Source organism: Hakea prostrata, chromosome 2 (assembly GCF_041222555.1).
Source record: "Hakea prostrata isolate BN-2017 chromosome 2, UWA_Hpros_2, whole genome shotgun sequence".
NCBI lineage: Eukaryota > Viridiplantae > Streptophyta > Magnoliopsida > Proteales > Proteaceae > Hakea > Hakea prostrata.
Genome location: NC_142601.1, coordinates 64420553 through 64444406, shown reverse-complemented (window position 1 = coordinate 64444406; position 23854 = coordinate 64420553). Strand labels below are relative to the sequence as shown.

The 23854-nt window shown below is 36.7% G+C and overlaps 2 protein-coding genes across 2 annotated transcripts; one reads left to right on the top strand and one right to left on the bottom strand.

The window, feature by feature from the left end:
- Positions 1-5233: 5233 nt before the first annotated feature.
- LOC149025697 (ceramide synthase 1 LOH3-like) lies at positions 5234-17471 on the top strand. The gene is made up of 6 exons (XM_089145898.1): positions 5234-5363; positions 13741-13970; positions 14114-14269; positions 14552-14737; positions 15543-15727; positions 16729-17471. Exons 1-6 carry the CDS (start codon positions 5244-5246, stop codon positions 16758-16760), a joined length of 909 nt encoding a protein of 302 aa, XP_089002024.1. The 5' UTR covers positions 5234-5243; the 3' UTR covers positions 16761-17471.
- A 2925-nt stretch (positions 17472-20396) lies between these two features.
- On the bottom strand, positions 20397-22846 carry LOC149025696 (zinc finger protein CONSTANS-LIKE 2-like). Its single transcript, XM_089145896.1, has 2 exons — positions 21889-22846; positions 20397-20969 (listed from the first exon to the last, which is right to left on the bottom strand). Exons 1-2 carry the CDS (start codon positions 22738-22740, stop codon positions 20610-20612), a joined length of 1212 nt encoding a protein of 403 aa, XP_089002022.1. The 5' UTR covers positions 22741-22846; the 3' UTR covers positions 20397-20609.
- Positions 22847-23854: the final 1008 nt, after the last annotated feature.

The following is a 23854-nucleotide window of genomic DNA, read 5'->3' as shown; positions in this document are numbered from 1 at the left end:
GGATAAATCAACATTCATTTCAAAAAACAGAGACAGGACAAAGTGTCAGAGTTACAAAGATCCAACTATCACATTGTCAAGAAAGTGAATAAGGTTTGGAGACAAAGGACCCCATACCCCTTTCTAGTGAAACAATGAAAGAATCTTCTTTTTAAGAGGATTTACATACTTTGCATCTGGGTAGAGCGTGCATCTATGCATCTAACCACATGGACGCACGACCTACCCGGACGAAGACGTCTACTTAACCTTTAAGAAGCCTTGTGAAGCCAGCTCACATTTTCTTTCACATACAAATCACATGATTGATCAACTTTACTTATTGCACTAGGTTCAATCCATGTGATCAGCAGCAACAATCACTGCATGGAGATGAAATCTTAGCCGTTCGTCTTGCCATCACATCACTAAGAGCGGGTCCTACTCCCTACACCAAACCCAGCTAAAATGGGACACCACAATTCAAAATAGATGTTTTATATTCTTTTTCTTATCTTTCTTTTGAAAGCTTCTCTTCTCAATCCTGCTGAAGGACATGATTTGGAGCCTGATGTAAACACGGAAACTGAAAAAATCACCTCACTAATTTACATCTTAATCCGTCATAATTAAACCTGCTAAATCCAATCTAAGCAATTAAAAGAAAAGAAAGAAGCCATTAAGAACTACGATTAATGAGATCATTAACTGTTAATAGTTTAAGCCTGCAGTGATGGAGAAGCTCTTAATTAAACTTGTTGGCAAAGGCAAGCATCAGTACTTGCAGGAGCAGGCTTCGCCAAGAACGTTGGATTGTCTTCACCGGCCATGATGACGACGATTTTCGGCTCTGTGTCTGCCGCAGAGTTCACGGGCTTAACTGAATTCTCTTTTGCTTCGCCACCTGACGATGAGTTCGCTGATGAAGATAAGTTGCAGTTAGAGCAAGCGAGCATGATTAATGCTAAGGCTATCAGACACAACATCGCTGCGATGCCTATGAATAGGTATGGGACTGGAGTGTTCCACCGCCGGAATCCCTCAACTACCGCCGCCGCCGCCTCCGGTGCAGATGCATTGGTTGGCTTCATTATCTCTTCTTCTTCTTTTCTCTCTCTCTCTCTCTCTCTCTCTCTCTCTCTAAGCGTTTCTTCTTTTGATTTCAAGGTTCTCTAACTTTTCATCTGGGCAAGGAAAAACGATCGCTGACGTCTCTATTTATAGGAGCGATGATATTACAATTAGTGGGTGGTTTGGCATAAAGATTAAAGCAACGGACTTTACTTAATTACCAAAGTACCCTTACCGTTTCAAAGGTTTCTCTCTTTCTCTTACTTTACCGAGCCATACTGGAACTAGGAGAAGGTGACTGACTTCACCAATTGTATATGTGAGAAAATTTCTTTTTCAAGAGGGGGAGGTTGCTTCATTTGGGATTCAGCAGGAATTTTTATGATAGATTTATTCTAGCATCTTCTCTAGGAGTTTCTATAATCCAAGTAAATTCGATTTTAGTTTTATAAGATCTATCTCTTTAGATTGGTTATGTATGAGTTTCTTATATGAAATTAAACTCTTTACTACTAGATTTATTTGTGTTTATTTTCAATTTATTCATAAGCGTCTTAATAATTTTGCGGGCTAAATGGGTGCATCAGTTTCAGTTATCTAGGGTGTAGTGGGTATTCTCCATTTTTTTTAAACTTTTCTCGCTGTTGGGTTTCTTAGTCGAGATATTTTCATCAATTGAAACTTTCCAGTTTTTACCCAAAAAAAATAAAAAATCAAGAAATATCATTACCTCTTATGTTTTGCTAAGCCCTGTTTTATTTTGAATTATATGTTACAGTACTTTTCCAATAAATAGTCAAGGTGTATATAAGCTGCTCAGAATTTTATTTTATGGGAACTACACAATTGCCCTATACTATTAATTTTTAACGCACCCCTTGAATTGCTCCTTCAAATTAATGACATCTCTTGAGTAATTCAATTTATCAGTTAGACCCCTGTTATAAGGTGAAAATATATAAAAAAGTATATTTTTTGAAAAGAAATTACCAAACTAGTCATAAGAACTCGAGGATGATAAATCCAAAAGATGGAGAGGGGAGAAGGTGTAGAAAGTCGAAAGTTCGAGCCTAAAACTTCTTTGGTCTTACTATCTCTACATAGGTTGACATCCACAATTAACTTTGGTACAAACGTTACAAAATGTTTGTTGGACATTTCTAGAATGATACTTTTATTAGAGAAGCTAGATTAGCAAACTTCGTAAACTGAACATGCCTACTCTTGTTTGGTATTCTCCGCTTTAATTTGTGCTTTGCCCTAGAGTGGATTAAGGGTATCTGGTTAAATTCATTAATTATATAAGAAATTAATATTCCATTAATAATGCATTAAAACAGGGAAAAGCCAGAAAAGCTTAAAACAAGGAAAAGGAAAAAAGGAAAAAAAAAAAAAAAAAAAAGTGTATTGAGCAAGTTTCTTATCTTATGGGAGATGAGGGACCCACTAGACGTGCTCTATAGGCAATTGTCATTCAATAGGGTCCACAAGACGTGCTTCTTTGGCTTAAGTATTCTCTTGAAATATATTTACCATTTTGTCCAACAACCAGAATAATTGAAGCAACAAAGAGTTCACACATCTATCCACCTCTAGAGTTACTCTTTCTAGTGAAATCAATCCCAAAGAAAAAAAGAAAACATACTTTGCATTTGATCTTGACAATTGACATGCTACATCTGTTTGTGATTCGAAGTTTACTGACAAGGAATTGAAGAAGTTGACACATTTCTAACTCCTTTTCTTCTATTATTTCTCAACATCTGGCTTACATGAATATCTAGTGCTAGTGCATGTACATATCTGTGAGTTTGATAATATATCTCATGCTGATTCACACTCATATCTTGTGACTTTACTTGTGAGAATACATTAAATAATATAGAGATAGTGAAAAAGCTTTTAGTGATTCGTTATAGTTTTGTAATTTTTCAGATGTCCATGTATGGTTTGTCTTTGGTCCTTTAATGGTTTTTGTGACCTACGAGTTTTGGTCTAGCCTCTCATCAATTGATTCTATCGTGCTCATATTCATATACATTTTGAGAGATTCTTTTTCGACGATATTACCAGCATATCTATATTTGTCTTTAACGGTTTGCTCTTCATGTCACCTTCTTCTTTGTATCTATCTATCTGAAGATTTTTAATTTTCTTTGAATTTTTGTTGTTGTAGGATAAAATGCTAGTGGGGTTAGTAATTTGACATTCAAAAAGCTAAGAATTAATTTGGTTTACTTGGAATTAGTTAGTGGGGGGATTTAGTCCCCTGGTGGTAGCAGGTGGGTGACCTTTGGATTATATGAGGGGACAGTAAATATATGGTGTATGTCATCATAATATATATGGATTCTTCCAATACCCAAATGGGATTTAATTAATGGATTAAGATGCAAAGGAAAATATTTAACAAATGGTAGTATCTTTATTATTAAATTCTCGTGGTGTACCTTTTGGTTAATAGATTGATAAACTAATACTGGAATGTTGGACTTTCGATTGACTTATGTCTTTCTGTTGGGCCAGGTTGTGGGCCATGATGACCACACCCAGGCCTAGGATCATTCTTCTGTCTCTTTCATTCTATTATTTAAGTGAAAACGAATTTTGTCCGGAAATGCATGTTATGGGCTCTTAGTGGGGCCCTTTTTTATTCTACATCCAAAGTGAAATGGGCCATATATATGGGCCCCCAACCCAGCCCATTTTCAGTGATTTAAGATCAACGAGTATGTGGGCCTAGGGTGAACTCCTAATCGACCAAAAAAATAAATGGTTCATGGATTTAAGTCCAGCCCAACAAGAACCAAAAAAGGATTTATCTAGTATATTTCCTCATCAGAAATGGTCCATCCATTTCCTTGTAGATGTATGACATGTGTCCCAACATCACATCAAATGGTTAACATTTATTTATAAGTCACATCAAAGAGTTGTGATTAAATTAAAAAAAAAATGATGTGCCTTGTAAATGTACCTCAACTTTTGATGCAATGTTTAGACACATATCATGCATCTACTTCCTTGGCATAAATGAACAGGATATTAGTCCGTCGAAGGACCGCCACAACCATATTCGAGCGGCAGTAGTAATACCGGCAAATTTAAAGAAGAAGAAGGGTACATACAAATTACAAAATCATAGTCAACCAATCAAACAGCATCTGATTAGCTTCTCCCGTAATTATCGAATTTTAATTTTGAATTTTTTGACTTACACGTGGTAGAGAACGAGCCTCTATGATGAATTTTCAAACAAAATAAGAGTTTTTTTTTAAGGCACCCCTTAAGTGGGCTCCCCGTGACTGCTTCTTGTATGGTCAAATATTGCAAGTTACCCCTCTTAATAGTCAAAAAGTTTAGGTTGTAAAATGACTCAGGAGAAGGTGGGGTGGTTATCGTCAGCAAAGGAGGGGTGGTGGTTGCTGGCAATGTGGGGTTTTTAACAGGATTCGAGAAGAAGATACTTAGCAATGTTGGGTCATTTTGTCTTTACATAATACATAGGTATCTGAGTCATTTTACAACCCAAACTTTAACTGATAACTTAGAAAATTTGACTTTAAGGTCGGGTGGTTGTCGTCAGTAGGGGAGGGGTGGTGATTGTCGGCAATGTGGGTTTTCAATTAGATTTGAGAAGAAGATACTCACAAAGGGTTGAGTCATTTGAGTGAGTGAAAATATAATTTTATCTTTACATGATATGTATATGAGTCATTTTACAACCCAAACTTAACTATCAAAATACTTGACCTTACATTTGGCGTGACAAAGAAACCATTCAATTATCGTATACCATTTTCCCTATTTTGGCGATGATAATAATCAAATTTAAATTAGAAGTTTTTAACTTAAACAAGATGCGGCTAAAAATTAGCTTCCTAGTTTGTAGATGAACATAAAGGACTATATTCCAGGGAGATTATCTCTCATTCACTAATTATGATTTCTATAAAATTTTATCTTTATCTTAAAAAAAAAAAAAAAACTTTACCGTTAAGATGACAACTTATAAAATTTGACACAAGATCGAAAGAGACTAAGTGATTTGACGAAGAACAAAAGAGACTGACTAGTCTTCTTACTCCCTAGAAAACATTTTCGGGGCGAATCGACATTAGGGGATGGGATCTGTACATCTTCTCTTTTTTGTGATTCAGCAAGAAATACACTAGTTCTGTAAAATTGAAGCGATGGGGTCGATCGATTGGGGAGAGGAATCTTACCCGGCATACAAAGATTTCGTTGCTCTTCCCCTATTCTCTTTGTTCTTCCTAACGATACGTTTCTTTCTTGACAGACTCATCTTTGAGGTATCATCATCAACTATGATTATTCAGTGGAATCGTGCAAATTTCTCCATAATTTCGTTATTATTTATACTCTTTATTGTCTGATTACTTGTTTTTTTTTTACTATTGACTATTGATTGAAATTGGAAGTTCAAAAATTGAAAGATGGGCTTGTCAGTAATCCATCCGTTGCCTGTTCTAGTCAAGCTGAGAGGTTGCAGCTAGTTACTGTTACTGTAAATCTGATTAGTATCTGTATAATGGCTTTAGATCTGTTGGTTTGGTCTGTTTGCAAGCGAAAAAGGGTTGAGATGTGAAATCAAACTTTTACGTTCATTACTTCGCATGATACATAATTAACTCTAGAATGATCCAAGTTCGGTTTTTAACTTTAAATTACTTTGCAATTAAGTGAGGAGTGAAAATGATAGTGAAAGTAAGAGGAAGAAGGAAAGCCCAGAACACAGAAAAATCTGCTACATGTTGTCAATGTAGTACTCCGCTCCAAAAAGCTCTTACTAGAGGTCATCCTTGTCCCAAGGCCCGGACTCTGCATGTCATATTTCAAGACCTCAGCTATGGTCATTTTAAGTCTTCCCTGGCTCTTTTAGCTTCTTTAGTTAGGGTTCAACCACCTCTTCTTCTTAGGGCATCCCCAGGCCTCCATTGCTCGTGGCCAAACCACCTCAGATGACACTTGAGGAACTTGTTGCTGATTGGGACAATTCCATCTCTAATGTGTTCATTCCTCACTTTAACCTTACATAGTTTTCTGCATTTCAACTTAGCAGCACGAAGCTTCGTTACATGGCATTTCTTTATAGTCCAACATTCTACCTCAAGCCATGAAAAATCAACCTTAAGTCACATCAAGTCATTGAAAATCTATATTAAATCTACACTAAGCCACACTAAGTCATTAAAAATTAACACTGAAATAGAAACAATTAGAACTGAACAAGCAAGCCATTGGGAGTCTGAAACAATTAAAATAGATGGTTGGTTTATGCTATCATTGCCGTGATATACGCATTCTCACACTTGAGTGATACTATTGTTAGAAAATTTGATCTTATCTATAGTAACTAAAGTGCTCTTGATTTAATGAAATGTTTTTTTTTTTTTTTTTTTTAATCTGACTAGTCAAATAACTTTATTTTTACAGGATACTTTTTGTATTAGGTAGTGCAAAAAACCAGCTACCCAACAAGTCCAAGATTGCTTAACTCTGATTCACTGAAGGAGTTAACTTCTGGAAAAACTTTATCTGATATCTGCCATGAACGCTGTGAAAATCTCTTTCAATGAAAAATAAATATTTTTTAGATATCTAATAAATGAACATTCTAACAAACTTTTACATTTTTAAGAAATTTATGTAGATTCATCAACAAATCAGCCTTTTTTTCTTCTTCTTCCTTTTCTTAGAAATAAGTCTTGCATTGGGTTCTATGGTCTTTTATCCCATGGGTTCCTATTTAATAGGTCAATTCCAAGGGCCTAACGTAGGGGTAATTAGGTTGAGTATGTAATTAGCTTCTGTACTTAGTTTATTTTTATGTTGTAACATTAAACCAGTTTTGGTGGATTGAACTGTTAACTTCTGTACTTAGTTTATTTTTATGTTGTAACATTTAAACCAGATTTGGTGGATTGAACCAACAGTTCAATTTAAGTCATTGGAATATTCTCTTAGCTAGACAAATAATTCTTTCTGAGTGTTCTATTTTTAATTGTTTTAGTGGAGCTGGATTATGAGTGTTTGAAGTCCATTTTAGTTTCATATCCAGTTTTTAGGTTACTTAATTGGTTAAGGATTTGGCCTTTTCTTCTTAAGCCTAAGAGTCAATTTTTGATTCTTTTATATAAGGTTGTAACAAGGGCAAAATTTGAACATGAGTTTGATTACTGAAATTGCTTGTGCAAGCTGCTGCTGCCTTATTATTCCTCTTAAGAGCTCAGTTTAGTGTGTGATCTAAACTCTGGTGGGATTGGTTGGAACCAGTAGACTCCTTGGGAAATTCCTAAGAGGTTCTAATTCAAACTCCCCTTCAACTAAGATGAAGATTACCTTCACTGTTCAATGTTTAGATGCAGGCCTTTCAATCCATTAATCATCTGCTGTTCAGTTGCAGATACACAACCAGCAAGTAAATATTAATCCCCATCTCTGATTTCTTCTTCTAGTTCTCTAGTCCCCTAACTGTTGCAACCCCCTTTTTGAATTTTGAAGTTTACCAAGCGCTAATTGATCCGCAAGCTCCACAGCTCCACTCCAACATCACAAGTCATTCAATTTGTTGGCCAGCCATCAAACTTCCATATTCTTAACACACAACTCCCTCCATCTTCTTGACCTTCTATTTAACCGGTCCAATTCTATCCTAGCAAAGACCCAAAATTCCACAACCATCCCTAACCTGCTAATTCGATAAAGCTTAAATTACTTTTGATCCAGCCATCCAAGCCATCCAAACCTACACAGATTTTTATTAAATACACCCAATGATGCAGAATTGAAGACATATTTAAAAAAGAAGAAGCCCATTGGGTCAAGCCCATCAATGGCCTAAAACTGTCACCTGAATCAACCCATGGCTTGCATGGGCTAGGACTATTTTAGTGGGTTAAAGTTAACCCATATATGTTGAACTTCATAGTCTAGACCTAAGCCCAACTCTAGTTTTTGAAAAGTCAATAAAAGGGGCTGTGATTTGAAAATAAAAGAACTCATTGTCAAAGGAGTTTTCCTCTGTCAAGAGTCAGGTAGTAGTTGAGTTATTAATGGGTAGGTGGTGTTAGCTAGTGGTTGAATGTTACCACTAATGTTTATGTCTCTTTAGAATGCTATATAAAGAGACTTATGTAAGAGGTGAAAACACAACTCATCTATTGAAATCAAATTGCTTTGTTAGCATTCCTTCTCTATGGAGACTTCTTGTGTTTGATCAAGGTAGGTTGGTGTTCGATCCAATTGATCCACATTGCGGTGTGAAACCCGGGTGTTACATTGTTATTCTAAGTTCTCTCATATTGTCCTTTCAATTTCTTCATCATAGTTTTGCCCTGTTTTGAAGATCTATTCATCCCATATTATTATACTATTATCCTTATAATACCACTCTAGTTTCAGCCCTCTTTCACATCTAAATTCTGTTTCATCTTAAGTCTATCAAATCTGAACTTGATTCCTTGTGAAAGGTCCTATTTGGTTACTATTTTGATCAATCAAATACAATGCTACATTACCCAACACCCTCTAACAAAATTGTTTGAATTTGGTTGCATTCTAACAAGCTAAAACCTGGAATATCATCTTCCGACATTTTGAAGATTTGGAAAAGCCCCGATTTTGCTGAAACTCGAAGTTCAACATTCACACCTTATCTCTGAAACCCCAAACTTTCATTGATAGATTTCTCAGCTTATTGTCATAATCGTTCCATCAAATCCTTACTTTGACTTATCCATAACTCTCAATTGGAGTGCACACCTAATTTTAACTACCCGACTTTGACTGCTCATTGAAGATCCTGTGTAGTTGACTCCCTTCAATGAAGGCTACAGAATGTTTCTTGAGTTAATGAATTAACAAACATTAAAAAATATATATTTACTTTACGTGAAATCATGTATAAATAAGGGCCAATGTGTTCTATACCAATAAGGCAGCCACTGCTTGGACAACCCACAATCCACCTACACGTGGCGTCTAAGCAAGGCCTTGACAACTATATTGGACACTAAGTTGACTGTTGAGATGCCTATTGTCTCCTTAAAAGTTTCACTCTGGATTTTCACCAAGTAGACTGAACGTCAACAAGACTTAGTTGTCAACATAACTTGAAAAGTGTTGTGAAAAAGTACAACGCAAGTGTACGCTGTCGTAACAAGTAATATATGATAAAAGATCGATCCCTCGAAGACTATAGATTAAGTACCAAATTAATTATACCAATTTTATTTGAACAAATAATAAGGAAGATAATATTCTAGACTATATTGCAAATTGAAAGTTAAATTGAGATTATTAATTGCTAAAGACCTAGGGGTCAGATTTCACCATAACTAAGCATTCCCACCCTTTTCTCCCTCTTTATAATTAGAGAAATATTTTCCTGATTGATAGTCGAGATTCCCTTTCCTATCTATTAGTCTCTCTCGAGTACTAATAGAAAGTCCCTCAATTGCTAACCCACTATATTTCTATGTGGGTTACAACAACCGAGAAATCATTAAATTCGGGATTGCCCATGTAACAACTACACAAACCATGTAAGTATATCTCTATCCTACATGTAATTCATGGCTTTTACTCCAATGAACTAAACACATAAATCCCCTCTCAGTTCATTATGATTAACAAATCAGTTGATTAGTGGCCAATTAATCAAAAGCATGAAGAATAGAAGTAAAAACTCAATCAAAGGAAACAATATTCAAAATTATATTGATGAAGTTAAGAGTGAGAATTCAAAGATAGGCTACATCTGATCCCTAGTAAAATTAAATTAGTTCATACTAGAAACTAAAAACATTACAGAGGAGTTCAAGAACATTGAAAGAAGATCAAGAAAAACTTATTCCCAAGATTCAGATCTCCCAAGCAAACCAACGTTTCCTGGTTCGATCTCTCTGCTCCTCCAAAGCTCCAAAAACGTCCTCCTCCTCTTCCTGGAGTTTGCTCTCCTTTTATAAATTAATTAAACTCAGAGTTTGAATCAAACTCAGAGTTCTTGTCCCCCACTTAACCAAGGAGTGTCTTGACGTATGAATCGGACTAACTTAGAGGTCTCCAATGCATAATCCCACCGTTGGATTTGAAGACCAAGAAGTCTTGAAGCTCTCCTCCGAAAATCAGCTCGATCGGACACCATATGACCATCCGATGAAGATCTTGATCAAAACTGGACAGAGACACTCAAAATCGGGATTCTTCTCTCCTTCTTATTTGAATTGGATTCTTCTTCCTCTTTTCCCTTCTTTGATCAAATCCTAAATAGGAAATAAAACGTAGAAGCATGCAAGGACTCATTCTCTTTATGTTTTTGACTTGAAGTAGGACTCTTGCAATAATACCCGGATTTGATTGATAATTTCCTACACGTAAAAGTAATAAATCTTGATTAGAATTTGTTAGGAAATATATAAAATCACCAAAATTATAGAAATTAAAGGAAAGGGTGCAACATATTCATTTTCATATCATATTAGGGTAAATTGATATAAAACAATTGTAAATACATGGAAATATAATAAATTAATCATATAAAATAATATGTATGAAATCAACTTATCAAAAAGTCCGATACTAAACCCATTTTATGCATACCTTGATCAATAAAGCCTCAAGTTGAAACCTTACTACCTTAGTACCTTGCACAAGAAGGCCCCTGGCTGCTACCTTGCATTCCCTTGTCACTTTGATGATTTGGACAGTGATTTCTCTGCTGGATAGAAGAACTTTAATCTGAATCCTTTCAACTTGGAGGCACACAAAGTAGCAAGGAATGGCCTTTCCTAATATCTAGGATTGGTTTTTCTATTCTAGTTGCTTTGTATTTCATTTCCCTACTCAGAGTAAGATTTTCTCATATTGCAACTATAAATACACCATTGGGGCCTATGAATGAAATATACCTTATGAGCAATAATTTCTTCAAATTCCAACATGTTATTATAGCAGTTTCAGATCGAGAAAATTCTTTGATTATTCTAGTAATTCATTGTTTGTCGCAAGTTTTGTTGAGTCTAGATTGAGGTTAGTGTTATTTTTGAAGAAAACAGTTTTACTATTTAAAAGGTGAAAAAGAAAGGAAAAAAGGGGGAATACGTACATTGCTGCACTCACCTATTGCTTCTTTAGAACAAGGACAAGAAACGAGAATGCCATTGACATGCACAGAGACATTGGAAGTTTTTTTGGGTCAAAACATTTGAAGTTGGGTGGATATTGATTGGTTCTAGCATTTAAAATTCTTTTTTCTAATAGACATCATTTTCCTTTCCCTTTTTCTTATTCCATCTTTCATATTCCTATTTTTTGCCATTGCACACTAATTCCTCTTTGATTTTTTTTAAGTCTATTTAATACCTATATATCTTCCAATTTATTTACATGTTGCCATTAAAAATTTTCCTCTTCCAAGTTTATTGTTTGGCTTTGATTTGTGATTCCTCTTGAGATTTATCCTAATTATATTCATGCCATTCTAATTTGGGTAAATATCACTTACCTCCCCTCTTACTTGGACAAATAGCACTTACACCCCCTCTTAGTTGGATAATATCACTTACCTCCCCTCTTACCTAGCAAATATATCAAACACCTCCCCTCTGTTAACTTTCTCAGTTAAATTTGACTTTGACCATTAAATGTTTTTCTAAAACCCCAAACTACCCTTGGCTAAAAATATTTTTTATTTTAAACCCTAAATTGTCGTAATTATACTAACAGTTAAAATACTAAATTACCCTCAATTAAAATAATTATTAAAAACCAAAAGTAAAACCCAAAGTATCTTTAATTATTAAAAGCCCAACATGCCCTTTTTTTTTTAATCAAACAATTAAAAAAACACATACTACTATCAAGTAAAATTAAAAATGCAATTAAAAAAGAAAGGGTATGTTTATAAAATTAAACACGTACTACTATTTTGGGTTTTTTTTAATTGTTTGATCATTTAAAAAAAGGGTATGTTGGGTTTTTAATAACTAAAGATAATTTGGATTTTAGTTTTGGTTTTGGTTTTTAATAATTATTTTAATTGAGGGTAATTTAGTATTTTAGCTGTTAGGGTGATCACGGCAATTTAGGGGTTTAAAATAAAAAAATATTTTTAGCCAAGGGTAGTTTGGGGTTTTAGAAAAATATATAACGGTAAGGAGGTGTTTGATATATTTGCTAGGTAAGAGGGGAGGTAAGTGATATTTACCCTTCTAATTTTGGTCTTGTGCTATTTACAGACTCATTCTTTTCCTATGTTTATAAAGAATCCCTTGAAAAGTTTGGCTTATTACCATATTGCCATTATTATTTCTTTAAGTTGGGCCAATATGTTGATAGTCATGTGTGAAACATGTGAGGGGGAGATTGGAGATGTCTACAATTCAATGTCTGTTTCAAGAAATATTGTCTATATTTAATGGACTCATTAGTAAATCAGATCATTGTTGGATTGCCTTTCTTCAGACTTGCGCCGAACTTGATCTCTGTTACCTTCGAAAATTTGTCCCTTACCTTGGCAATCTTCCACTTTGGAAATCTAGCATTGCTATATATTTAACGTTTGACCTACTCAGAACCTGATCTCTGTTACCCTTGAAGATTTGCCCCTTACTTTGACAATCTTCCACTTTGGAGATCTAATTTTGCTGTAGATTTGGCATTTAACCTATGCAAAACCTGATCTCTATTACCTTTGGAGATGGTCCCTTACCTTGGCAATTTTTTCCTTTAGAGATCTAACATTGATGTAGATCTAAAGTTTCATTTTTACTGTTGTACCCTAGCAGTTGTTACCCCCTAAAATATATTTCCCCTCAAATTTGCACAGAAATTGGTCTTCTTGATATTTGAAGATTCTACCTTTTTCTTGTTTACTGCTGTACCCTAGCAGTTGTTACCCCCTAAAATATATTTCCTTTCAAATTTTCACAGAAATTGGTCTTCTTGATATTTGAAGATTCTACCTTTATCTTGGGCGTTCGTTCCTTGGAGACCTATAGTTGCGGCGGAGGTGAGGACAAATCAAGTGAAAATCTATATGGCAGATGCATCAATATGCCATTAATAGAGTTTGAAGATCAAGTTGTAGATGTTTACCTAGACAGATGTTTATCCTATTTTAACCAAGTTGAGCATGTGTGATATCCATGCCTTAACTTGAGGGAGAATGTTGGAAGAATGATTGAGGTTTCCTAATTAGAGTAGACTCCTCTTTTAATTATATTTTTTGTTTTCTAATATTCTTTATATTGGTTTCATATTTTATGTTGTTTTAGGTTTCTTAATATTTAGGACTTGGTTTTTCTACTCTATTTGCTTCATATTTCCTTTCCCTACTCAGAGTGGGATCTAATTAGATTGTAACTATAAATACCCCATTGGGGCTTATGAATGAAATACACATTCTAAGCAATAATTTCTTCAAACACACTATCCTATTTTGGATTGAGGGACAATAATAGGTTTCAATTTCAATTGGCCCTTCAGATTTTATTGACAACCTTGCTATTTTATTTCCTTGTAGGGAAATATTCATGATAGCCACTTTCTCTAATATTTGTTTTGCATCTCAAGTTGAGATGCTTCCCTTGTAGTTGGTATTATGTACTTCCCTTTTTGTCTTGTGGGTAATATGTTTAGTCTGAATGGAAGTTATATTCCTTGCAGAAAGTGGGAAAACGACTCATCTTTGGGAAGGGGCATCAGATGCTGGATGTTGAGACGAAAGAGAGGAGCCAAAAGATCCTGAAATTCAAGGAATCGGCATGGAAATGTGTTTATTTTCTTTCAGCAGAGATTTTGGCTGTATCTGTTACATATGATGAGCCCTGGTTCACTAATACCAAAAATTTCTGGGTGGGGCCAGGAGATCAGGTCTGGCCTGATCAAAAGATAAAGTGAGATTTCTAAATAATCTCATAAAATAGCACGGTTCTCAACTTAGGAAGTGTTCTTCACTACAGTTTACATTATTTATGCACAGTTTGATTGGTTAATCTCATGATGTCGTATTAATTATTAGTATTCTCCTTATGCCCAGATTGAAGTTGAAGGGGTTGTATATGTATACTGCTGGATTCTACACATACTCTATATTTGCGCTGGTGTTCTGGGAAACAAGGCGTTCAGACTTTTTGGTGTCAATGTCTCATCATGTAGCATCTGTGATTCTTATTGTTTTGTCTTACATACTCAGGTATACTTTGAAGGGTTCATTTGTAGCCCACACCCAGTTAGCTGATGTTCTTCACTGCAGCCTTGGGGTATAAGTTGGGATAATCCCAACTTATAGAGTACTCGGGATGGCTTTGGCCAAATTCAGTTCTTGTTTATTTGTTCTCAGCAATACAGATCTATATTTGAGAGAAGCCTCATTGCTTGCTGCATGTTATATACATGGGAGGAGTTGTTTTATTGGTTACTTCATTACCCTTACGCATTCAAAGTGTACCAGAAGTTCCTGTTGATATTTTTGTAGGTTTGCTCGTGTTGGATCAGTTGTTTTGGCTCTGCATGATGCAAGCGATGTGTTTATGGAGGTTGCGAAGATGTCCAAGTACAGTGGTTTTGAAAAGCTTTCTAGCTTTTCATTTATTCTTTTTGTTCTGGCATTTATCGTACTTCGTCTTGTCTACTATCCATTTTGGATCCTCAAGAGTACCTGGTGAGTTTAACTTGCAGCGTCTGGGTTTAGTTTAGTTGCAATTACCCTTTTAGACTGAATGACAGCAATTAGTCATTTATATAATTGCCGGAGCTGGTGTTCTGGTAGACTCGGGCTTCTGCATCTTTATTATCTATGTATTTTCTACAAAATTTCATATCCATAAGAGTGATATGAAGCCTTCACTGTTGGGATCTTATATTTAAGGTATTACCTTGCTCAAGTAGATTGTAGGATATGAACCTCTTAACATGTTGAAGATGAGTTATTGAATGTTATTGCTCCAAGCTTCAAAATTGTGCTCCACTGCTGTTGCTGTTTTTTAAATGTCATCAAACTCCCTTACTCCCCTTTTACCCTCATATTTTCAACCTTCCACTTTTACATAGATCATCAACTGTCACAAATCAATAAGGTGTCCATGAAGATTTATTTGTAGGCTTTTCCCATTTCTGAATATAGATGTTATAAGTTTCTGCCAATATCCAAAATATGTTGTTTGACACTTCACTAAATATGAACAATGATTTTTTTTGGTAGAGATGCTTGAACTTTGATACTTCCTGCAATTCAAGGTTGACTTTTAAAGTTATATTACTTAAGGATCCATTTCTCATTGTTTTCTTCCTATTATTTGTGTCCCTAATTTTTGTTACAATGCTTCCCTTATTTATCTTAGTTGATTTACTGAGCAGCGTTTGGGCCTTGTACACTTTCTATTTAAGATTTTTTTTTTAAATTCCACTCCTTTTTGGTTTTATTCTCTTAATTTTATTCAGTTCATTGCTTTTTTTCTTCTTTGCAGCTATGAAGTTCTTTTGACTCTGGACAAGGAGGCAACCAAGAATAAAGGCCCTACCTATTATTACGTGTTCAATACCCTCTTATTTTGCTTGCTCGTCCTTCATATTTATTGGGGGATGTTGATGCTCGGGATGGTTGTAAGACAATTCCAAGCTGGAGGCATTGTCAGTGATGATGTTCGATCTGGTATGTAGATCTAGCTTAACAGATCATTTAGTGAAGTTCAAAAACACACACAATGAACATTTCAAATACAGAAACTTATCTAGTTATTTTTCATGATAAAGATGCTGCCAAGACAGGTTTATCATACAAAATAAAACCCTCCATTTGTGAATGGCTTAAGTAGAATAGTATATTCAAATATGCTATTCTGAGTAATTCTCACACAAATAGAAACTAAATGAAATCTTCTCGTCACAATCCAGCTACTCCTCCTAGAAGCTCTTGCCCAAGCAAGGTAGCAAGCGAGCTCTCGAAAAATAGCCTCCATTCAAACATCTGAATGGGCCCACACAATTTACTAAATTCTGTGGATGATGTTACCAGTAGTGGTATAAAATATAGTTAGAAGATGGGCTTATTTATGTGCCTGAGTGTAACTTAAATTGATCGGCAGAAGAGTGGCCTGGCTATGCTGGTTTTAACTTACAAGCAATGGGATTTAGTAGGGCTTGGCTGCACGGCTCCTCCTTCCTCCTACACATGTACCATTGGAGCTCTACTTGAATTCTCCCCAATTTGGGAACATTCATCTCTCACGGATGTATAAAAGAATGTAGTGCTCATGAGTCAGGGTTGGATCATTGAAAATCATTTTCATGCAGCCAGGTAGCGTCAGTCCTTGGATGACCTTTCCACTTAACCAGAAACTGCCACCATGTTGTGTCACAGTGTAGCTAAGCATTAAGTCTAATTTGTGTGAGGATTTTATAAGGACCCATGCATTGGGGGTGGAGCTTTATGTTTAAATAGCTTGAACCCTGAGGCTGTAAAAGAACAAGAGGAGAAGAGTGAAGGTAAGAGTATGAAGTAGAGGGTCTGCGTGAGAAGACTTATCTTTTGTATCTTTCTGTTTTACAAGTTCCTAGGAACTCAAAATTTGAAAAAAAGAAAAGAAAACATCTGTTTATTGTCAGACCATTCTTGAGCTGTTGGATTTTCTAAACACTTCGTTTCTGCTGTAGATTCTGAAGGTGAAGATGAGCATGAAGATTGATTCCATTCATGATCGACAGAAATTGGACACATTCCCCTGGTATTCAACAAATAGTTCTGATATTTCTACTTGATTATTATTTGAGCAGCATCTCCCTATTTTCTTGGCTGAGAGGCCTATGTAGTGCTTTTCTAGGCAAAATTTTCCGTAATCATTCTTCTTGGAGATAATTATCGGTAAGGTTTTCATTTGCTGACCCCATTATCGCATCCTGATGGTGAATCAATCTATTGAAAGTACTAGCAGTGAAAGAAGCCTTTACAGTTGAAGTTGGTGTCTATTAGTTAAAAAGCAAGCTGTATAACAAAATTAGAGTACATGTCTACTTTTGGGAGATTACATCCATGTTTAGAATCATGGACTGCACCACCAGTTCTTATGGCTGGGTAAAATGTGACTAGTTATAAAGTTATACAGTTGAATGCTTAACGTTGTGTTATGTATATAAATTAGCTTCAAGTTTATCAAAAATGTGTTTGTGTCTGCACTTCCTGTTCAATCTTTTCTTTTGTAACAAAATTATCAGGTAGATTTCTGAAATGGTGATTCTAGTCTTGTACATACAGATATTAGCCTGGATCTTCTGTAAGTTCTAAACAAAATTTTTATGCGCCTGCCCCCTTTTATAATTATTATAGTAACATTAGGATAACTGCAACAGACTTTGTCAAATATTATGTTCCTTGTATTTGTCTTATGTACTAGTAGTTCTTCCCCTATTTAAATGCATCATAAGGGGTATTGTTCATTTATTCCTGTAATAATAATAATAATAGTCTAAAAAGGTAGTTGATCTTCAGCCTGATTTGATATTGTCAGGTATCTCAAAGTAAGAATTAAAGAGAAGGGGTTGAAATTGTTGTTGTTGGTGGTGGTGGTCAATCTTCATAAACAGAGTGGTTAAGTTCTCGCAAGCCCGATCTGCTTACTGATCTGTTATTCAGTTGCTTCTTACTATGAGAAGATCTGGGTACTAAACGAATCACATTGGCAGAGAACTTCTTGAAACCACTCTCAGCAGCTACCCAAATTGTAGTTTCTTTGGGACACCACATTTGCCCTAAAGAGAGAAATCTGAATTGATGTAAAAACCACATAGCTCCAGGTCGAGGTTCGGCTCCTCTCCTCGAAAGGGCTTTCGCAATTAACTATAAGATTTAACCATGTGGAATATTTTAATCCAAAGGTGAGAGTGAATTCAATGAGTGCCCTTACATTATAATATTACACGTAACGGTCTATGTTCGCTCATTGGGAGGTCTCTTCCAAGGAGAGGATCCAAACCCATAGATCGTTGGACCATTTCAGCCCTTCTCTTAGTGCTTTCTGCCACTGGATACTAGCTTTGGTATTGATGCATCAATAGAACACAACATTTAAGATCAATACTTAAAATTCTAGTTTAGCCTTTCACCTACAGTGGTTGATCATCACAAGACAGTGGAGAGGCAGATATAATCTTGCTCTACAGATGAGTTATTGTTGTTAAAATGGATAACTAAATCTCTAGTTAGATTAACTGAGATCAAATTGTTTCCACTTAAATCTGCAAGCTCAGATATTGCTTCACGGATTTCCTGAGCAAATTATGATTCAAGAGACGATGAATACTGCTTCTAGTTTGAAATTGTTCAGATAAATTGACCCCAAAAGGAAAAGTTGACATCCCTGCCACCTCTTTTTACCCTCTCTTCTTGCCCTCATACACAAGATAAAATAAAACAAAGGGGGTGAGGGTGGGAATAGAAGAGATTTTGGATGAGATAAACATAGAAAGAGGAATCTATTTGATGATGAATGATGAGATTGCCCAGAAAGATGAACAATCCATGTCACATAGTCCATGATTATGAAGGGAATCTAAAGTGTAAGGAATCCATAGCTAGTTGATAAACTAGCACCTGCCTTTAAAAAAGAGGTGTTAAGTTGTTGAAACATTTCTCCTCTGAAGTAAAGTCCATTGTGGATTAGTCTTGGACTGCTCGTATGATTCCTGTAACCCTTTAATTTCAATGGATGGTCCCCTGTGTCTTTTCTGATTTGAAATTCACTTTTGTTGTGATTCTTGATAAGAACTTACGGATATTTAAGATACTCCTACACAGAGAAGGATAATTGAGCTACTCCAAGAATCACGTGAGTTGTGTACCTATCGTCCCCTCATGAATCACATGAACTGTAACTTTTTAAATGATTTCTTCATCGAAATGATGTTGATTTTGCTTCAGAATAGCAGTTTTTTTTGGGTTCATTATAGCTGCCCACATAGCATGTGTAATGGAACATCACTTTTTGTTGTTTCCTAATTGATACAGGTCATAGAAGACTCTTTCAGATGATTCATCTTATATTATCTGAAAATTCTTGTTGGAGACAAACTATGTAGCTAGAGCAAATCTTATGGAGATGTCCAACAGGATACTCGAAGGTTCATAGTAAAATAAGCATGAGGTTAGGAATCGTTCTCCTTTAGTTCATACATGGATTCCATTCATTCACACTATCTTCATTGCTGCACTATCATCATCCAGAATGTGCGAATCTTAGGCACTGAGTGCTCATATGAGTGGAGAAAAGCACTGAGGCTAACCAATGGCATTGCAGAAATGGATATATACTTGATTCAAAAGAGAATGGCCCCAATATTAAGAGGTACCCACCAAAAAGCTGAAAAGCTCACCTAGCTGAAATAATAGCCGCACTAGGGAAGAGGGAATCAGAGAAACAAAAAGGCCTTCCAGCAGGACTAAATCCAAGAGAGCCTCTCCTTCAATTCCTTTCATTCTTTTCCATGTGGCTGACTTTTGTTCTCCTTTATGTTCATCTTTTCTCCCAATTGCTGAAAGTGCAGAAGACTTTTCTTAAAGATCACTAAGATTAGACTCCTCACTACCTTGGCCTTCATAACCTTTTTGTCTGCGTTCAACCCCAGAGGCCTGAATGTGTAACAGTATAATAGAAATTTAGTGTGTAAAATAAACTACTCATGATATCTACATCACTTTACTTCAGCTTTCTCCTTTCAGTGACATATTTTATACCTGTGAGACACTGATTGAGTTTAAGGAGATTCGAGAACCTTATTAACAGAACTCTCACACAATCTCATTTGGGATTTCTTTTCTTGTGTGGTAGCAACTCCTATTCTCAGGAAGGTAATGAAGGACCCTGTACCCAGGAACCTCCAAGATAAACATTAGCTGTAGATACCAGAAGCTACAGTACATTTTCTATTATATTCAAAGTCACAGCAAACCATGAAGTCCTTTTACTGTTTGCTATTACTGGATTATGGACACTGTATTGGTGAATATACTATCTAAGAAGGTCAGTTCTAAGCGAAGACGAGAAAGTTGGATGCTTTGTCCCAGTTGTTTTTGCTAACTTCACTCAATTATGCATGACCCAATTTTTTTTAAGAAGAATTAATAGTGATTTCTTTAGGACTTAGAATCACCATGGAAGGATCTCCATACAGATTCCTTTACATGTGGCTGGATTTATGATCATATTTCCAGGAATGTTGAGAAAAGTGCAGGAGGCTTTTGTTTAAAGTCATTGCCAGGAGTACACTGCTCACTAATCGACCTCTAAGTGCTTTTCCTCTTTGTTGCCCCACATCGAAACCCAAAAGTGTTCAGGAATTGCAAAAGTGCTAAAACAAAAGCACTAGAGTTATTATATATTGACAAGAAGCCAGAGAGACAATGTAGAGTATTTACAGAATATTTGACTAATATTCTCAGACTCAAGCTGGCTCCTTTAATAAAGGTACAGTAGCATTGAAAGTAGAAGTAGTACTGACTTTTGCTTCTCTTACGAAGAGAAATGGCATTTTCCTTGTTGGAGTTAAAATGATGGAACAATGCCATAACCACTTTCTGCCATCATAGCAGTTGAGAACATTTGATCCACTTCAACTTCTACATCTGTTCTCTTTGCAAAGCGGCCTTTGATACGGGGTCTGGTCTCTGCATAAGCCTTCCTTGATGCATACCTTATTGTCTTCTCAAACTTTCTTGTTTTCCTCTTCTCTCTGTATCTGAGAACTCTGGCTTCTCTGTCCAATGGAGTGAACTGAGGTTGCATTGCCAGTGGTGGGCTGGAGAAGAGATCAATTGTTCCTTTGGGAGGTCTAGAGTGTGAATTTGAGATGTCACTCATCGTAGCGTCTGGTACAATGCTAGCATCCATGGATGAAAATGAGACCTGATTTCAAAATCATATAAGCCCCCAACAAAAATTAAAATGGAAGAAAGCTACAGGAATGGAAATTAATAAAAGTACTGAGAAGAACTAAGCTTGATGAAAAGCTGTTCACTTGAACAACTCAGCAACAGTAAGGAAAATAACCTATTTATTCAAGCAGGACTGAATTTTTAGAATTTATATGCTTATCCCTATGAACAAATATGTTATCACAGAAAGGGTAGTCTTCCATCAATCCCAGTAGTTCAAGAAGAGTTTGGTGAGGTGAGGGAAGTGAGGGAAGCTCACACTAAAACATTAAGAATCCCAGGATAGTCCATCATCTGAGAATGAATCTAATAGAATGTTTATCTCTGAAGGAAACTGAAAGAAGCTTCGATAAGACAGAGACTCGATTCAGCAAACACCTCAAGGCTTAAGGAACTTTCAGAATCTAAAAGCATAGCTTTGTATGGCAATACTCAACAGAAAGTTGGACAAGAGATGTCTGGTCAGAGGCAAGTTCAGAAAATTCCTAAAAGATCACTCTTAAAAAATGGCTTCAGCATCGTACAACCCACAGAAAGTCATCAAAACTTTTGGGGGGAACACAGGTAATATTTAATTAAAAGCTGAAAAAGAGCAAGCCAAACAAACAAATTAAGCTAGGAAAGGTAGACTTCCGTAAGCCCTGAAACCAAGTAATTAAATACTCCCCAGTGCCCACTTCATTCCCCATTCCCAGATCAAAAAAATAATTATATACTTGAAAAGTTTGAAGTTTTGGTAAGTTCGAAACCCAAAATGAAGCAACACAACCTGAGAAAAACTATTCAAAAGACTACCACCATAAAAGGTAAGAATTGAAGTAATTAAGATCCCTATATAAGTTCATAGGGGGAAGAAAGGGGTGTTCCTTTGTGAAGAGAAAGCAACTCACGCTGTGACTAAGTGAAGCAGCATAACCGAACCCAGATTTGGAAACCTCATACTGATCCATCTCTAGCTGAAGATTATGGTGTTGCTGCTGCTGCTCCTCCTTTGCTGGGATGCCATGAACAGGTACCACACTGTCACTCCCATTATTATTCTTTTGCGGAACACCATAGTGATTATGTTGCTGATGATTATACTGATCATTGTACTGATTTTCAGTAGAAGAATTATAACCCACAAGATCGAAATACTCATCAACCTCTCCACCAAACAGAAACCCTGTGTTGCTTTGATTGTTGTTGTTGTTGGTGGCGGTGGTGGTGGTGGTGGTGGTGTTGTTGTTGTTTCCATTCTTAACAGGGGGATTAAGCAACAACCAAGAAGCAGTCTCATCATCATCATCTTCGTCTAAGTCATCATCACCTTCTTGACCAGGAGAAACCATGAACCCATCCTCCACATTCACTTCTTGGTCCATAGGCCTAACTGGGTTAGTTGCAGAGGGGCCATAAAGGCAACCAGAGATAGGTAGAACAGGGATACGGTGATGACGACGCGCGAGTGGGTTTGCAGAGTGGATATCAGCATCACAGCTGGTACAGAGCACAGCTGCATCAGCCTTGCAAGTGAAAGCTGCAGGCGCGCGTTCACAAGCTTCACAGACCCACACACGCTCATGACGAGAAGCAACTTGGTTAGCGGCATGGATGCGCGAGTCACAACCAGCACAGAGGTAGGCAGAATCAGCTTGACAGTAGACTGTACACCCTGCTCCACGGCATGAGTCACACATGCGAGCCCAGCCACCGTTGCTGCCGCCGCCGCCACCGGCGATTCCACCTTCTTCCTTTAACATTTGGATTTGCTCTTCTCTCTCTCTCTGTGTCTCCCTCTCTGCACTACTGATGCTTGGGATTTTGAGAGTGGAAGCGAAGAGGGAGGGGGTAACTGTAAGCAATTGAAGAGAGGAAGGGGTGAGAATCCAAGGAGTGCCACGTGGCAATTCTAGTGGGCAAGAAGGGCTAGTTCATTATCTTGTGGTTGGCTAAGCTTTTCAGTGGGGCCAGGTTGAGTGGGAGGCTCGCAAGGGCCCACCTCCTTGCTACTTTGGCTTTTGGAAGAGGGCTGAGACTGAGCAAGCTTTACATGTGTACAGTGAATGAATGGGATAAGAGCAAGTAGACTTCCTCAGAGAAAGCAAGAGAGAGAGAGAGAGAGAGAGAGAGAGAGAAGGAAGAGTTCATGAACTTGGCTGTAACTTTCATTGACCCACGAGTATTATCACTTGGTTGTTGAATCCCCTTTGCCACTTGCCATGGTTGTTTGCTTCCAGTGCTCCTTTTTCCTGGGATTCATTTCTGGGAAAATCCTTTGTAAACCCAGCAAGACTGCTTTATCCTTGTCTGTAATCACAAAATTCAGGAACTCTTCACAAGATGTTAAAGTGCTCAATTTCATCAACGGATGGCATGTAATTGTTGGGCTCCAAGAGATGATATTCTTATAATCCTTAAATGTGATTCAGTCCAGTCTGATCACATGAAGTCATTCCAACGTTTGCTGCAAGAGCGAGAGATGACTGTTTCTGCTAGACTGCCAATGATTAACTTCAGTGTTACTTGAAAATAGGAGTGTGACGTAAGAAAAAAACTTGTGGTGGGAAGAGCTTCTATGTGGTAATGAAGCGGAAGGCCCTCGTAGGAAATGAAAAGAAATACATAAGATCAAATAGTGTTTATTTGGCAGCTGGACGGGCCACTTTAGAAATGTCTGGCTTCCGCGTTTGGCCTTGCCAGTTGATAAGCTCAGAACCATAGTGGAGTGCAGTCACAGTCACGGTCATGGTCACGGACTTTGCTTCATAATGGCGTAGTATGGCCCTGCCGACCAAATCAGCTGTTGGATCAAAATTTTCATTCGGTCGTTGAAAATCAAAGGTTGAGATCGAAATTTTCGTCAAATTTTCGACC